The sequence below is a fragment of the Coptis chinensis genome, chromosome 7 (assembly GCF_015680905.1).
Source record: "Coptis chinensis isolate HL-2020 chromosome 7, ASM1568090v1, whole genome shotgun sequence".
In the NCBI taxonomy this organism is placed as follows: domain Eukaryota; kingdom Viridiplantae; phylum Streptophyta; class Magnoliopsida; order Ranunculales; family Ranunculaceae; genus Coptis; species Coptis chinensis.
Window position 1 is genome coordinate 28,649,435 of NC_141462.1, and position 17,364 is coordinate 28,666,798.

The 17,364-nt window shown below is 40.0% G+C and overlaps 1 protein-coding gene across 1 annotated transcript; it reads left to right on the top strand.

Annotated features, from left to right (window-relative positions):
• Positions 1–9,234: 9,234 nt before the first annotated feature.
• Positions 9,235–10,060, top strand: LOC147486970 (uncharacterized). The gene is made up of 2 exons (XM_086570155.1): positions 9,235–9,386; positions 9,470–10,060. Exons 1-2 carry the CDS (start codon positions 9,288–9,290, stop codon positions 10,034–10,036), a joined length of 666 nt encoding a protein of 221 aa, XP_086426281.1. The 5' UTR covers positions 9,235–9,287; the 3' UTR covers positions 10,037–10,060.
• Positions 10,061–17,364: the final 7,304 nt, after the last annotated feature.

Here is a 17,364-nt window from a genome sequence, read left to right on the forward strand (position 1 = left end):
ATGTTATATTAATTATTCTAAAAAATATTTGCAACTATATATACATAACTATTATATATGAATATTATAATGATCACTCATCCAAATTTCTTATAATGTTAAAACCCCACTATCCATTAAAAAAAAACGAACTCACCCTTGATAAAACCCTTCAACTTTATTTTGTTGTTTAATAATAGAAGTTTGATTAAAGTTTTGTGAGATTGCCTAATAAGGAGAAGTTCATATTGACGCTACTTGAATAGCAAGGCGTTCTCAATCATACGAAAAGAGATAAGATAAACACTATTTTAAATGCAAAACTATACTTATTGAGACATTCCCACAACATATAACACAACTATATTTTGAGGTTAGTTTAATGCTTCCTGCAATTGGTGATCAAATTAAGGTCAACACAGATGGGGCTTCTAGAGGAAACCCAGGTCCAACTATACAGCCGAGTGCATGGTTATATTGGAGAGTGTGGAGTTTGCCCTTTCAAAAGGATGGAGCAATCTCTGGGTGGAATTAGATTCGGCAGTAGCTGTCACAACTTTTAACTCAGGGGGCATCCCTTGGCAACTCCTATGCAGATGGAAAATTTGCACGACGAAGGTACAAAGCTTGAAAGTGTCGCACAACTGGAGAGAGGCTAACCCAGCCGCAGACCAGGTGGCAAAATTTGAATCTTTCTTAGCTGAGAATGAGGCTTTTGTATCAAATGGCAGACCCCCATGGCTATATGAATGGGAGGTTCCATATGGTTTCTATTTTAGAATATCTTGAGCCTACATCGTATAGCATGTAGGTTCTACCACTCCTATACATTTCTTTTATTTCATTTCTTTCCTTAATTCAATTTACACTTACCGAGCAAAAAAAAAGGTTAGTTTATTACATTTGCATCCAGTTCCTGATTTTCAATTCCATTATTTATTTTTTGATGTTAGTGGTTCAATGTAATTATATCTAGTTTTCGATTTTCCGTTATTTATTTTTTGAGGTTAGTTCAATGCATTTGCATCCAATTTCCTATTAATTGTTCTTCGAGGTCAGTTCAATGCATTTGCATCCAATTTCTGATTTTTCGTTAATTATTCTTTGAGATTATTTTAATGCATTTGCATCCAATTTTTGATTTCTCGTTTATTATTCGATAAGGTTGCATTTGCATTTAGTTTATGATTTCCCGTTAATTATTGTTTAAGGTTATTTCAATAAATTTGCATCCAGTTTTCGATTTTCCATTAATTATTTTTTGAGGTTAGTTCAATGCATTTGCATCCGGTTTATTTTTTGAGATTAGTTCAATACAGTTGCATCCGGTTTCCAATTTCTCATTAATTATTATTTAAAATTACTTCTACGCATTTGCATCATGTTCCCAATTTATAGTTAATTTTTCTTTGATGTTAGTTCAATGCAGTTGCATCCAGTTTCCAATTTCTCATTAATTTAATCATTGAGGGTTAGTTCAATGCATTTCCAACCAGTTTTCGATTTCCCAACAATTATTTTTTTATGTTAATTCGATGTATTTGCATCCAAGTTTTGATTTCCCATTAATTATTTTTTTAGGTTAGTTTAATGCAGTTGTATCCATAGTTCGATTTTTCATTAATTACTTTTTAAGATTAGTTTAATGTTTGTATTTGCATCAAATTTCTAATTTTTCGTTAATTATTATTTGAAGTTAGTTCGATGCATTTGCATCCAGTTTTCGGCTTCCTATTAATTGTTCTTTGAGCTTAGTTTCATGTAGTATTATATATATTTTAAAATATTTGTCATTATTGGTTTGCCGTTATTTTTTTTATTTTGTTTATTTTTATACATATGGGTTTGCATTAAAATGAATGCAAAATTTTCTATTATATTGTTTCGACCAAATATGATCAAAACACCAAGTGTTGATGGAAAAAGACTAAGAACGTAGAAAAGTAATTAGAAAAATGATGGTGATCGGGGGAATGATGAGACTGTACCTTGCGGTTGCCTACGTACCCAAATTATCAGTGGGATCAAGTCTCAAGAACGTAGTTCTGAATGAAAAATAGTTTGGTATTTATATAGGTAGAGTAGAGAGTCCTTGTAGCTCAAGTAATCTTGTAGCTTGAGTAATTGTGATATACTATAACTTTCAACTGATAATTATCTCTTTGATAAGAAACGAATCTGGACATAAATCAACGTACATTAGTGGCAAGCCATGTGGCTAAGGTTCAGCCTTAGCCACATGAGTTAATGGGCCTGTACATTGATCCATGATATTGCGAATTGGGCTTTAAGCCCTGCCGATTAAACGAATAAAGTGGAGACTCCTACCAATGGACGTTTGCCACGTAGGTGGGGGTCGAAACACCGCCCCTCTTTGGCATGCGAACAAAGTTCATATGGCAAAGAAGAAAGAAAAATGAGCGGAATGTATAACGGCGTCGTCGGGCGAAAAAGAAATAATTGGAAAATTGATCGTCGAAAAAAAAAATCGCGGAATTAGCGGTAACGAAATAATGTCAAACTAACGTATACGGGACGCAATGTAGTTAAATAAAAGATGGCCGAAAAATGCACAGAAAAAAAATAAAATAAAATATGCACAGAAATAAAATTGCAAAAAAAAATCGATTGGCGAAAATCGTAATCAACGCCGTCCAATAATAATACGAAATTTGAATTCGACGATGCGTGCCAACGAAATAGCGATATTTGGATTATACCGTTGAAAATTAAACGTAGGGGCAGTTTAGTAATAATAATAATAAAAGGTAGTTAAATATGAATTGGACTCAAAGTATTCGGATGAGATAAGAATTGAGAGTATAGATAAAGTTGGAGTTGGAGAAGAATCCCACCAGCACTGGAAAACCCGCTCGTAATCCTATATAAGTGCTGGACCGCATATCCCAATCCATAAAAAACACTGTATGATCCTCCAACAGAACAGACTCCGCAAGAGACGTTTTGAAGCTTGTTCCGTCTACGCTTTGACTAGCCAGGTATGTTCTCTCACCATCAGCTCGTCTGCATCGATTTTTCCCTCGTGAATACTGCAAAAGTTGATGAAAAATCTTATAGCACCCCAGCTTTTCACGATGGTGTTTTTTTTTGTTTTGGGATGGGTAAAGGTTGTTTGCGTCCATATAGCTTGTGCCTTGTAGTAGCTGACACAAGAAAACTTTTTATCTGATTTGACTTTAAAGGAAAAAGAAAGTTTTTATGCTCTGTTTTCTCCTTGTACACGTGGTAATTTCGCCAGAGTTTGTTGTAGCGATAATACGACTAAGCGAGCGTAAAAGCGTTCAACTTGGATTGACGAAATTAAACGTGGTAATTTCGCCAGATTTTGTTGTAGCGATAGTAACGACTAAGCGAGCGTAAAAGCGTTCAACTTAGACTGACGAAATTAAACGTGGTAATTTCGCCAGATTTTGTTGTAATGCGATAGTAACGACTTCGGCCGAAAGGCGTAAAGCGTTCATCTTAGACCGATCGAAATTAAACGTGGTAATTTCGCGCCGATTATGTTGTAGTGATAGTAACGACTAAGCGAGCGTAAAAGCGTTCAACTTAGACTGATGAAATTAAACGTGGTAATTTTGCCAGATTATGTTGTAGTGATAGTAACGACTAAGCGAGTGTAAAAACGTTCAACTTAGACTGACGAAATTAAACGTGGTAATTTCGCCAGATTTTGTTGTAGCGATAGTAACGACTAAGCGAGCGTAAAAGCGTTCACCTTAGACTGACGAAATTAAACGTGGTAATTTCACCAGATTTTGTTGTAGCGATTATAAGGTTCGCTAAAACCAAAATCATACCATTGGAACTAAAGTGAAATAACTGCTTCTTTATTGATTACCGAGTCTTAAAAAATGCAAAGATAACAACGGAAAATACATGCTTGAACTGGAAACAAACTAAATATTGTATTATTTTATTTCTCCAGGATAACGGAAAAACACAACTAAAATCTACTTATAGAACTTGCGCAGATGAAACGCATTCCATGGCTTATCGATAACATTCCCATCTAAATCTCGAGAAAATAAGATCCTTTGGTGGCGTGGCGATCTATGATGTATGGACTGTCCCGGTTTTTCTCAAATTTACCGAAATCTATCAACCTCGCTCTTTCGACAGAGTACCCACCATCTTTCTCAAATACTTTAAGTCGAACTTTCTTATCATATTTTCGTTTCATATCAGCTTGATAACGAATTAACTGTTGAAGACCAACATCTCTTGTCTCATCTATCAAGGCTTTGGCTTGAGCAAGTGCTTGATCATTCGACTCCAATTCCACGTTAGAAGTTCGTGTGGTTGGTGTCATCAACTCTGTAGGCAAGACCGCTTCCGTACCGTAAGCAAGATTAAACGGAGAAAATCCAGTTGAATGCTTAGGTGTGGTTCGATAAGCCCACATAACCGCAGGAAGTTCCTTAACCCAATTTCCTTTGGCCTGTTGAAGTCGTCGCTTGAGCATTGCAAGAATGGATTTGTTAGTAGCTTCAGCTTGTCCATTAGCTTGAGGATGGTATGGTGCCGAGAAATTGTGATTAATCTTCAAGTCAGAACAAAATTGTCGAATTTCTTCAACATCAAATTGTTTGCCATTGTCGGAAGTCAATGATGTTGGAATACCGAAACGACAAACAATGTCTCGCCATAAGAATTTTTTAACATCTGAAGCATGGATCTGGGCTAAGGGCATAGCTTCAGCCCACTTGGTAAAATAATCAGTTGCGACGAGTAAGAAACGAACACTGCCAGGAGCTTTCGGAAGAGGACCGACGATGTCAAGACCCCACTTTGCAAATGGTCAAGGGCTCAAGATTGGATGAAGTTCCGTTGCTAGAAGATTTCCCATATTATTTCTGACAAGGAACGCACTTCTCAGACAAACGCTTAGCATCCTTTTGCATGTACGGCCACCAGTATCCTTGTGTCATTGCTCTATGAGCGAGACTTCGCCCCCGGGAGTGGTTCCCACATAGGCCTGAATGAATTTCCGCCAGGACGAGCAAACCTTCAGCTCTGCTGAGACAACGAAACATAGGGTTAAAACTTGTGCCTTTGCGATAAAGTTGCAACAGACCGTTCGAAGTCGATATGAGACAATATTTCCAAGCATCGCGTTTGACAGGATCACCCACTTTATGATCGGGAGGCAAGATGTGATCATGTAAATATCGCGATATAAGGAAGACGCCAATCATCTTCGTCACAAGGTGTAAGTGGAAAACTTAGCTCTATATCGGGAACCTCTGGAGCATTGTCAGCTTCATGATCGCCGCCGGTATGGATCGAGACAATATCATTGAATGGATCATTGTGGTCATCCGATAGCATAAGTTGTGGATCAAGCGTTTTTTTGCAATGATAGCTTGATTATCAAGATCTTCGCCATGCCCGAGTCGGCCACGGGAGATATCAAATTGGCATGACGTGATTCCTCGAAAATGTCTTGATGAAAAAACAACTCTGAGTGATGTACATATCGCGCACATCCTCGACGGACAGATCAATATTCGGTTCCTTTTGAAATTCAATGGTAATCTGGCGAGGCTTATCTGACTTAACTGCCGTGGATAAATATGCGAGAGAATCCGCATGTCGCACGTCATGACGCGGACGCTGCACAATACTGATAGAATCAAAATTTCGAGCAATCCGATGAATTAAGTCCACATAAGCCGCCATTCTATCGTCACGAGCTGCATAATGATCCACCAAACCGGCTAGCTTAATTAACTTAGAATCTGTGAATAATTGTAGCTTAGTCGCCCCCAAGTGAAGAGCAGTGCGCAAGCCGCAAATGACAGCTTCGTACTCGGCCTCATTATTTGAAGCGTCAAAACCCAAACGCACTGACTTCTCAATTTTTTCTCCATTCGGTTGCAAGATTACACACCCAATACCGGAGCCATATTTATTATGCGAACCATCAGTGTAAACAATCCAACAATCAGCATATACATCTGATAAGTTTGGCAAATCATCATCCCTGAGAGGTGTTTCGGCAATAAACTGCTTCAACACAACGAGAGCAATGGTAAAGAACACACTAAGAAACAGAGAAATTTGATGTTGGGGGAGATGAAACTGAACCAAATAATGGCTGCCTACGTACCCAAGATCTGTTCTCTAGGGATCAAGTTTCCACGTAGTTCCTTATGAAAAATAATGTGATATTTATATAGGTAGAGTAGAGAGTCCTTGTAGCTCAAGTAGTCTTGTTGCTTGAGCAATTGTGATAGAATATAACTGTCAACTGATAATTATCTTTTTGATAAGAAATGAATCTGGACATAAATCAATGTATATTAGTGGCAAGCCATGTGGCTAAGGTTCAGCCTTAGACACATGAGTTAATGGGCTTGTACATTGATTCATGGTATTGCGAATTGGGCTTTAGCCCCGCTGATTAAATGAATAAAATAGAGACCCCTACTAATGGACGCTTTGCCACGAGGGTGGGGTCAACACCGCTTTTTGTCGTCGGAACAAAGTTCACATGGCAAAGAAGAGTAAGCGGAGTGTATAACAAAGTGTCGTGTGAACGTAACTGATAAGAAAAATGGACAATCGGGCAGAAGTCGTGAATTATCGGAAACGAAATAATGTTAAATTAACGGTAATCGACGAATGACGTAGTTAAAGAAAAAATGGCCGAAAATGCACAGATAAAAGAAAAAATGCACATAAATAAAATACGAGCGAAAATATCAAAAAGAAATTGAGTGATTAATACTATACCGAATGCATGTCGTAGCAAAGCGAAAGTGATGTCGATGATGCGTACCAGCGGAATAGCAATACTAGGATTAGACCGTTGAAAACTATGGAGAAAAATCCGCGAATTATCCGACGGAACGGACATAAATCGGCGAATTACGGTGAACGAAATAATAGGAATTCGATATATGTCCGAAATAACGAAAAGATGTCACGTGAAAATACTACAGAAACTAGGACTCCTAAATTAAATCCGGATTGGATAATACTTATCATCAAGTCTTGCACATGAAGTCGGCTTGGTTTAGCTAATAGAATTACACATGGACTGAAATACGGGACCAGCTCAAAGAATATATAAACAGAGAACCGAGAGGCTCGATCCAAACCGGCCATTAGTTTCGACGAAGCAAAACTGCGTGTAGAAGAAAAGGTTAGTACTGTTTTTGCTTATTTATACGGTCCTTTGGTTTCAGGGAAACATTCTTCTCATCTTCTACATCCAATCTTCTATCGCACCCATAAAACTGATCGTAAAGATCACGAAAAAACGGCTTATGCACAAAACGCACTCTGTTACTGGCGCCTTCAAAAAATCTTTGCTCAGCTTGCCTGATACAGCAAGATTTGAGAGATGCTAGACAACACCTGACATGTATACACAAGTTTCTCAAAGGAACCGGCAGCGAGCATACCCCAACAGGTCGTGAAGACCAAGAACCCCTTGATAAAGCTTTTTTTTTTTTTGTTTTTGTTTTGTGTTTGTAGATGATTGTTGACCACGTCTTTGGTCATATAACCAGTCTCCATAACTCTTGCATGCGTTTTTATATATCTCTCTTTCCATTAAGCATTTAGAAATAGACTATGGCTTGTTTGTCTGAAGTTGCATGTTGAAGAAACATGAAATAGACGATACAGACGATGGTGCCTCATTCAAATCTTGTTTCAAGAAAACATGATACCGTGCACGGCCAGTAAAGGAGGGGCACCATACCTGCGCTCCTTTAATACGGTCAGTGAACCCGGTTTTGGTGCTTTCTGACCCGTTTTTTTTTTTTTTGGTAGAAACTATCGTATTATACCGGTGAAAAAACACTCGAGAAGAAAACTCGATGACGATCGCAGACTTGGTGAGGTGGAAAGAAGGTGACAAATACAGCGACTACCTGGAACCGCGCCGATGATCGCTTAAGGAAATAAAAAAAATACTAGGCCTCGAGAAATTTGAGATGGAGGAAGTGTACGAATTTGAAACGAAAGTCGAAGAAGATGAAGTAGTAATGGCTTACACACAACTAAATTGCAGGAACGCAATTCCGTTGAGCAAAGAAATAGCGCAATTACTGGAGTGGTGACAAATTGCACCGGGACAACTGCCAATATCTTTCTGGCTAATCTTTACGAGAGCGCACCGTTTACAAAATGAATTTAACAGAAGGTTCGGGGCTAAAGAAATCTTCGCGTTGATACGACCGAAAGCCATACTGACGAAAGGGTACATAAAATTTGAAATTGAATTCAAGGATTCAAACAGAAGTTTTAAAGGGTTCCCAAAAGTATACACCGGATGGGATAGATTCCTGTACCGCTTGCGAGGAAAGTGGAATCCGACAGAGTTTAAAGTGCCGAACAAATTTCGAGGTAAGCCAAAACATAAGTATAGAAAATTGTACTACGAGTAAACTGTTGACTAACACGAGTTATTATTGTATCTTACAGAGAACGCGAGTACACTACCAGACATTGAATTGGACAAGGAAGTGGAGAACAATCTTCGTTTCTTCTTTCATGAATGCTCTGATGAAAGATTGGTAGATCTGAGCTACTTTGATGATATCGTTGATTTCCGAAATTATGGGGGTATCGAACAACGGCCCGATAGGTCCAAGGAGACACAAAGCAAAATGGCGAAGAAGAGTAAGAGTCTCAGAAATGCAATATTTGGCAGCGACAGTGATAGTGAAAAAGAAGATGGAACAGAGTTAACACGGCGAGAACTAGTGCTGAGTTTGACAAACAAAAAAAGTGAATTGTACAAAAGAAGATGTGCCACAAGAAAACGGGCGAATGGAGACCAAGAGAGACAACCAACGTTACAATGTATGATGCCTCGAGGAACGAGACTACAATGCACCAAACATCCCAGACGAAATATAATACATACGCAACATCAAGAGGAAAAGGTATGTACCGTAGAAAACATAGATATGTAAAAGTGTGGTGAAATGTAATATCTCGTTCTGGTTTGGTATATACAGGAAAAGAATGAAACAGTGATACATACAAAAGATAGTGTAATGAACACAAAGTCGGTGAAAGAAAATAAACGGCAAAGCAAAATGCAGGAGCAAAGAATCCAACAACCACTGGCAAGTGGCGTCAGGGGTAATACTACTCATGGAGGAAAACCACAGAATCTGTTAATGGTAAGTTGATCATTGATTTTTATTATTACGTTAGGACGGTAAAGAAATTTGTGTACAACACTAATCCGATGAAATTGGTAGATGAAGCAGAGATGTTCAAGCTTGGAAGACGAAGTGAAGGAATCGCCCGGGATTACGCCAATGGAAGGGCTCGAAAAATATCAAAAATGTGGCCAGAATACGGAGAACATCGGAGAATATGACAGAGCAATGTCAATGATCTTCGATAGTATAAACCAGGTATGATAGTATTATTTTTATCAGTTATTGCAAACTTGTGTTTAAGTCTGAAAAATGATGAAATCACATATTTGTTGCCGCAGGTTAAAACGGCGGTAGTACGGGCCAAAGAAATTCATGAAAAAGTCGCGAAGAAAAATATCATTCTGAATGAAGTCAATGCCTTAGAAGAAATAAAGAAAGTGAAGACACTCAACCAAAAATTGGAAGAGGCAAACAAAGCGTTAAGCGGAACCATCAGAGAGTTAGAAGACGAAAACAAAAACTTAACCGAACAGACGGAAGAAGCAGAGGAGATGGCGTACGAAGAATTTGGGAAAGCCTGTGAGATAATGGAAGAACACAAACACTTAAAAGCAGATGTGATAGAATTGAAGTCACTCGTGGCGACCAAAGATCAGGAACTTAAACGTGCGCAAAAAGAGGTTGAGAAAAATAACAAGCGAATGACAGATTTAAACGAGCGGCTCGGCCAAGATCACGTGCAAATGGCACACTGTGAATCGTTCGTAAGACAACTGACAGAGACTTTAATAGAAATGGGAGATGAACTAGAACGTGAGAAGATGAATTACAAGGATTTGTACGAGTTGTATATGCGAAAAGTTGGGAAGAAACCATTGGATTTTCCCAAACCAATGATCATGTGATTGCGAGTATGTAATACCGTAGAGCTAAAAATTCTTTTTATGAAAATAAAGCATGTGTTGGCTATCGAATATCATTGTGATGTCAGATAACATACCTGTATAAATCTTAGTGTTGTTGATCAATGTAAAAGAACGAGACGCCCTCATGTAGAGAGACAAATCTCCCAATATAGAACCATTGGAGAAAATTATTGAAAGGCAAAGGGGACATGATCGTCCTTAATGAACCTAGCTATTTAGGTGTTAAAATATTTGTACCGAACGTGAAGCAAGGCCTGACAACTATTGGAGTTGTCACGGGTTCAAAGTCGTCATCCGTGCACTGGGACCAAACTAAAACATAACGTCATTGCCTTAGTAGTGGAATTAGCACGGATATTGTATTGTGGGAGTATTGCAATAATTGTTCCGAGCAAGAATAACCATCTTATTGACTCGGATTTCCGTCAAGTAGGCATGAATGCGACTTACTTGAACTAAAAAAGGCATAATATGAATGACCTCCCTAGAATGAACGTTAATGAATGATATTGTTTAAAGTAAAAGTACAGACGAATAGAGAAATATAAAATGACAACCAAACTAAGAGAATGGAAGTTGAATGCCTTTATTGATGGATAACATAGAACGAACTACATAGATGGATAGATTTGTTATTGATGGAGTAATGTAAAATTGCAAAAAATTTCCTAACGGTAAAACTTGCGGCGTGGTAAGCATTCCATGGCTTCTCTATTATTCTTCCGTAAACAAGACGGAGGAAATATGACCCCTTAGATGCCGGACGATCTATGATGTAAGGTCCTTGCCAATTTTCCCCAAACTTTCCTCGATTCTATAAGCTTTGGTTTCTACAAAGAACCCAGTCTTCGAGCAAAAGACTTAGGACGGATCTTCTTGTCGAAGTTCCGCTTCATGTCACTTTGATACTTAATAAGCTGTTGTAGTCCCTCGAATCGAACCTCATCAATAAGAGCTTTTGACCGAGCCAAAGTAGTGTCATTGGAACCTGTTTCAACCGCGAATCGACCGAGATGTACCGAAATCAGTTCCAGAGGTAAGATCGCTTCAAAGACCATATGCAAGGTTAAAAGGTGATAATGCAGTTGAATATTTTTGGCGTTGTCCTATAAGCCCACAAGACACCGGTAACTCCTTGACCCAATTTCCTTTGGCCACAAAACGCCTCTTTAGGTTGGCCAAAATCACCTTATTGGTGGCTTCCTGCCCATTGGCTTCGGGATGATAAGGTGCGCGGAGAAGTTATGCCATATCTTCAAATTAGCACAGAACTGACGAATTTCTTCAGCATCGAATTGTTTACCATTATCTGATACAAGTGCCGCAGGGATGCCAAAACGACAAACAATATTTCTCCACAAAAACATTTTGACATTGGAAGCATGGATTTGGACCAAAGGCTTTGCTTCTACCCATTTGGTAAAGTAATCGGTTGCCACAAGAAGGAATCGTATACTACCTGGAGCTTTAGGTAAAGGGCCAATAATGTCTAAGCCCCATTTAGCAAAAGGCCATGGGCTAAGCATGGGATGCAACTCAGTAACAGGTAGTTTACTCATATTATCGTGCTTTTGGCATGGCTCACACCTTTCAGATAGGTGTTTTGCATCCTTTTGCATCTCTGGCCACCAATAGCCCTGTGTCATAGCCTTATGAGCTAAACTTTGCCCCTTTGAGTGGCTTCCGCATAAGCCGGAGTGAATCTCTTCCAAAACTTGAAGTCCTTCCTATTTTGAGAGGCATCGCAACATAGGGTTTAAGTCAGAGCCTTTTGATATAAGTGCAAACTTCCGTCAAGAATGATATCACCAAAAAACTTCCATGCATCGCGTTTGATTCTTTCAGCGAAGTTTTGGTTCCGACGAAGCGAAGAAACTTGCAAGTAGTCTATATAAGGTAGACGCCAATCTTGGCGATCGGAGATTATCACCGGCTCTCGATAGTATCATATCGGAACTTCGGACTATCATCCGCTTCATGTACCAACTCACTATCTATTTCGAGCTTTCATTCAGAAACAAATGGATCTACGATTCTAATGGAAGATCCAAAGTATGGTCATGTTGTGAATTTTCCATTTCCCTTTTCCGCCTCCGAAGTCATGATTGCGCGATTATATATGCGTGGTCGTATTTCATTGTTATTAGCATAAAGCAAAACAAGTAATTGATTTCGTACATACAAGTCATGCAATTCTTTTTTCGTAAAGTCAATGCTTGGCTCTTTCTCGAACTCCACGTTGATGTGTCTTGACTTTTCGCTTTTAACGGCGGCGATAGATAAGCCAGTGAATCAGCATGACGATGTCATTTCGGTCTTTGAATAGATAGAGATGCTATCAAATTGTCGAGCAAGGCTATGTATCAAACCAAGATAAGCCGCCATACGGTCATCTCTTGCTTCAAAAGACCCGCCAAACCGATTGGCTACAAGGCGAACCGTGTATAACTAGAGCTTTCGCTTTTCCCGTTTCAAAAGCCGTTTCAAGGCACAAACGGCAGCCTCATACTCGGCTTCGTTTATTTGAAGCGGCGGCCAAGTCGCATTGATTTCTTAATCTTCTCTCCGCCGAAGTTTAACAAAAACGATACAATTCCGCACCCAGTTTATTATGGGGAGTCATCCGAATAAACAATCCATAAGTCAATTGATTAGGAATTGCGCTTTGCAAGTTGGTCTTCGTCGCCCCAATTATTGGTGGCGAATGTCTTCCATAGATTCTTCTTGGCGCAAGAAATCGCCAATAGGAGAATCATCAATCGAAAAATCAGCTATCAAAGAAGCTAGAGCATGTCCTTTTTCAGCAGAAGATCGACTTTCAAAGACAATGCTATATGCACTAAGATAACTTTCCCATTCGGGCTAATCCGCTTGATTCCCCGTGCATTACTTAAAAATCTTGCGTAAAGGGATACTCGAGATAAACTCGACCAACCTCCCCGAAGTATGGTTTTAACCGACGAAATGCATGAACCAATGCAAGTGCCATTTTTCCATCTTTGAATAACGAGACTCAGCTCGGTTAATGTCTTATCGATAAAAAGACGGGTCTACCATCATCGACGAAAAAGAACAAAGACTAACAAATTGAGTTGTAGCTGCTAGGTACATGCCAATGGGTTGACCCGTTGAAGGACTTGTCAATATAGAGGACTAACCAAGTATTTCTTCACCGTTGCAATGCCATCTCACAATCAATGTTCCAAGTTGCCCCCCCTTTAAAGTCCGGAAGAAGGGATGACAACGATCGAATATTTAGAAATAAATCTATGAAGAGCGCAAGCCCGACGCGGTAAGCCGTTGAATTTCCTTCTTATTTTTGGTGATGGCATATCAATAACGCACGGATCTGATCAGATTAGCCTCAATACCTCTACGAAATCATGAGGTATCCCGAAATTTTCCAAAGAGAGGCCAAAAGAACATTTGGCATGGATTGAGTCTCATGTTATACTTGTTAAGCCTATCAAAAACAAGTTGAAGATCGGAAAGATGATCACCAAGAAGCTTCGATTTAACGACTATATCATCAATATAAGCCTCCATTATTATTCCCATCGATCGAAAAATTGTATTGACAAGCTTTTTGGTAGGTTGCACCGCATTTTTCGCACCAAAAGGCATAACAGCAGTAGCGTAAAATGCCTTGGTCGGAATGAAAGCGTGAACTCTTGGTCATCAACATTCAAAGAGATCCGGTAGTACCCTCAAGAAGCATCCATGAAAGATAGGCTGGAATCCTGGCGGCATCCACTAGTTCGAAATTCGTGGGCAATGGATACGGATGAATCGGACAAGCCTGCGTTAAGGTTTGTAAAGTCAATACAAATTCTGATTTGTCCGTTCTTTTTTTAGCACCGCTGACGACATTAGCAAGCCATTTCGGTAAGTAACTCGTCGGATAAAGTTAACCGCAAGTAGCTTATCAATCTCCTCTTTAACTTTGAACTTCCGATCGGGTGCCATTCTTCTTGGTTTTTGGCTTAACCGGCCCTAAACTTGATCAATGTCAAGTTTATGACAGCAATAGAAGGGTCTATTCCCGGCATTTCCTCAATTTTCCAAGCGAAGATATCGCTTTATTTCACAGTAAAGGGAAACCAACTCTTGTTGTTCTACGCGAAAGTTCAAATGAAATAAAAGTGGTTTCTTCAATAATCTCCTACTTGCACTTCCAAAAGTCGATCCATCGCCGGGCGCCCTTGCACATGAGCCTCAATATTATAGATGGAGGGCACGCCACTTGGTAATCAGAATTGGGCAGGGCACTTGCAAGGATCGATATTACCTCGAACTTCAGATTTTTATAGTCATCCATTGCTTTGTCATGACAGAATGGGCAAATACCGGTCACTACTTAACCTTGCAAATATGCCCGTAGAATGGGAACTTGACACACCGATGAAATGTGGAGACTACAGCCCCCATGGAATGTATCCAATCTCGCCCAAAATTGCGTTATAGTGGGATCGATACCCATCAATAATAAGAAATCGAGCTCAACTTCTTTGTTCATTAATTTGATCGGTAAGGTAATTCTTCCAACCGGCGAAGATGTTGTCCCATCAAAACCGATGATAGATTGTCTTCGGCGATGATCATACCCTCGGTTGCATATGAGAATAACATCCACCGAAAATGACGCCGAAGTGGCCCCTGTGTCGATCATTACCCGTTGAACACGAGAAGCACCTATAGACACAGAAATTATAACTGCATCATAGTGAGGGTGATATACACCACGAAGATCATCATCAGTGAATCGGAGGGGCTCTTCTTCAGAAGTCTCGGTCTGGATTCCTTTGACAAAATCGACTTTGTTGATACGGTTAAATTCACCAACATAACTAACTTTCAAACACTTTTGATTCTTACTCTGACTTTTGGAAAGAGACTCAACATGAGAATGGGAGACATTAATGACATGCTCATAAGTTGCAAAGAATCGCCTCGTTGAGAGTTTTTCAGAAGATATTCGCTCAAAAGTCCTTTCTCCACTAATTTCTGAATCCGACCCGGAAGAGCGACAAAGTTCTCGTCTCATGGCCATAGTCATTATGGAATTTACACCATAAGGCTTTGTCCCTTGTCGCTTTGGTATCTTCTCGAAGTGGATACGGGGAAAGAAGATTCCCACTTTTCAACTTCTCATATATAACGAGTACTTGGCATCGAAAGGGTCGTTTTAGCTCGTGTAGAGTTTTTCCATCACGATTGAAATTGACTTGCTTCGATTGTCATTATTTCCATCGCTATGTTGTTGATCCGATCGTCCTTGCTTCGCTTAAAATTTTTGCTTTCGTAAAAAATCTTTATCTCGAATATCTTTGTCCCTTGCTGCTTTTCCGATAGGTTCTCCTCGATACGGATGTGTTGTTCAGCCCTAACATACGATCGTGATCGAAGTTTTAGGGACATCTTTAATTAGAGAGTGGTAAAGATCCCTTTACAATGAAGTTCGAACTTCGTCTCTTTCATAATATAATGCTTCTTTAAAGGCTAAAAGAAGCATCCCATCGAAACTTCGAACATCTGCTGCTGCCTTTCGAACCTAGTAACAAAAGTACGTAACTTCGTCACGTTGTTGCTTGATGTTCGTAGTGAGTCGACATCCTTTGGCGTCTTGCAATTGTGGCGGAAACGATTAACAAACTGATTTTCTAGTTCATTGAATTGGTGAATTGATCTTGAAGGCAACTCACTAAACCAGCATAACGCTTCTCCCTTTAGAGTCGATGGAAATAGCTTACATATGAGCGGATCATCTCCACCCCATAACACCAACTTATTTTTGAACGATAGAACATGCAAGCCAGGATCTCCTTCCGACTCATCATAAAGTTCAAAATCGGGTTGTTTGAAGTCGGGATGGTGGTAAGCTTCTTGAATGTCGACCCGAAAACTTATCAAGCACGCCATCATTGATCGCAAGTTTTTCGTTCTTACATCCCTTGACTCTCTATCGTTAAGTTCTTTTGCAATCAACTCTTTTCACCGTTGTTCCGTTAGAGTTAAAGTATTGGCTCGAACAACCGGATTTCCGGTCGTGCCTATGTGGAGAAGGATACCTTCCATTATCTCTTATTGAGTTAGAGATCTTTGGCGGTACCCGATCGGCTCCGACCGGTGATTGTCTTTGTCTATCCCTCAGAACCAGCCCGTTTTAGGCCGGTAGTAGTCACCCTTGGCGGGTGGTCGGAATAATTATACCACTTCTCCATGTTTTGTTGTTTTGTGCGGGATGCCCGCCTTCCCAACCGTGTCGACATATCTCGGATGACGGTCTTCCCCGAAATTGCTTCTCGAGGTAAATCTTCCCTTTGAGATCGGACATGTCTAGGGTAGTAGTTATCCCTGCCAATCTGATTCTCCCCATAAGTACGGGTAACAGGGTCATTACTCCTAGAGCGCGTAATCGGTTGATTGTGCTTGAGAAATAGCACGTTGCTGAGGACGACGAAGTGGTTCATCAAGACGGTCCCATACACTGGAATGGCCTGCGTCCCTTCGTGGTCGCCTTGATGTTGTTGAATTTGCAACATCGTCCACCGGCCTTTGCCTCTTTTCCAGCTTCCTTCTCAAATTCTGTTTAAATTTTTGACTCGTCGTAACTCCCCGCCAACCGTATTAGGGGTGAATTGGCGTTACTATCACCTTTTCCGCTTAGTTGGTGTGAGAGTAATGTCCACGCCCATATCCATGTCAACCGGGGATCGACATGGACAGACGGGCGGACCGCATGGAGGACTACTGACTTGTCGATTTTCTTGTTGCAAGGCCGTTAAGGGTGGTGGCACTTGTACTGCCTTTTGCGGAGGCGGAGGCGGTGGCGGATGCACTGCTACAGTCGGATGTTGAGAATTGATCCTACTAATAGGAGCAACTTGATTGTTCAACGGTTCATGCATCGGCCGATTTGAATTTCGAGGGTTGCGATTCTTGTTAGTAGGAGGAATATGTTGACTATTTGGTCTGCTTCTCGTGCTTACCATCTTGATTGTTTCACGTGATAATGAATTCTCGATCCCCACAGACGGCGCCAATTATGTTTCGGCAATAAACTGCTTCAACACAACGAGAGCAATGGTAAAGAACACACTAAGAAACAGAGAAATTTGATGTTGGGGGAGATGAAACTGAACCAAATAATGGCTGCCTACGTACCCAAGATCTGTTCTTTAGGGATCAAGTTTCCACGTAGTTCCTTATGAAAAATAATGTGGTATTTATATAGGTAGAGTAGAGAGTCCTTGTAGCTCAAGTAGTCTTGTTGCTTGAGCAATTGTGATAGAATATAACTGTCAACT

Coding starts and splice junctions, on each gene's coding strand:
- LOC147486970 (XM_086570155.1), top strand. CDS start 9,288: ATGGAAGGGCTCGAAAAATATCAAAAATGTGGCCAGAATACGGAGAAC. Junction 9,387..9,469: donor TCTTCGATAGTATAAACCAG/GTATGATAGTAT, acceptor TTGTTGCCGCAG/GTTAAAACGGCGGTAGTACG.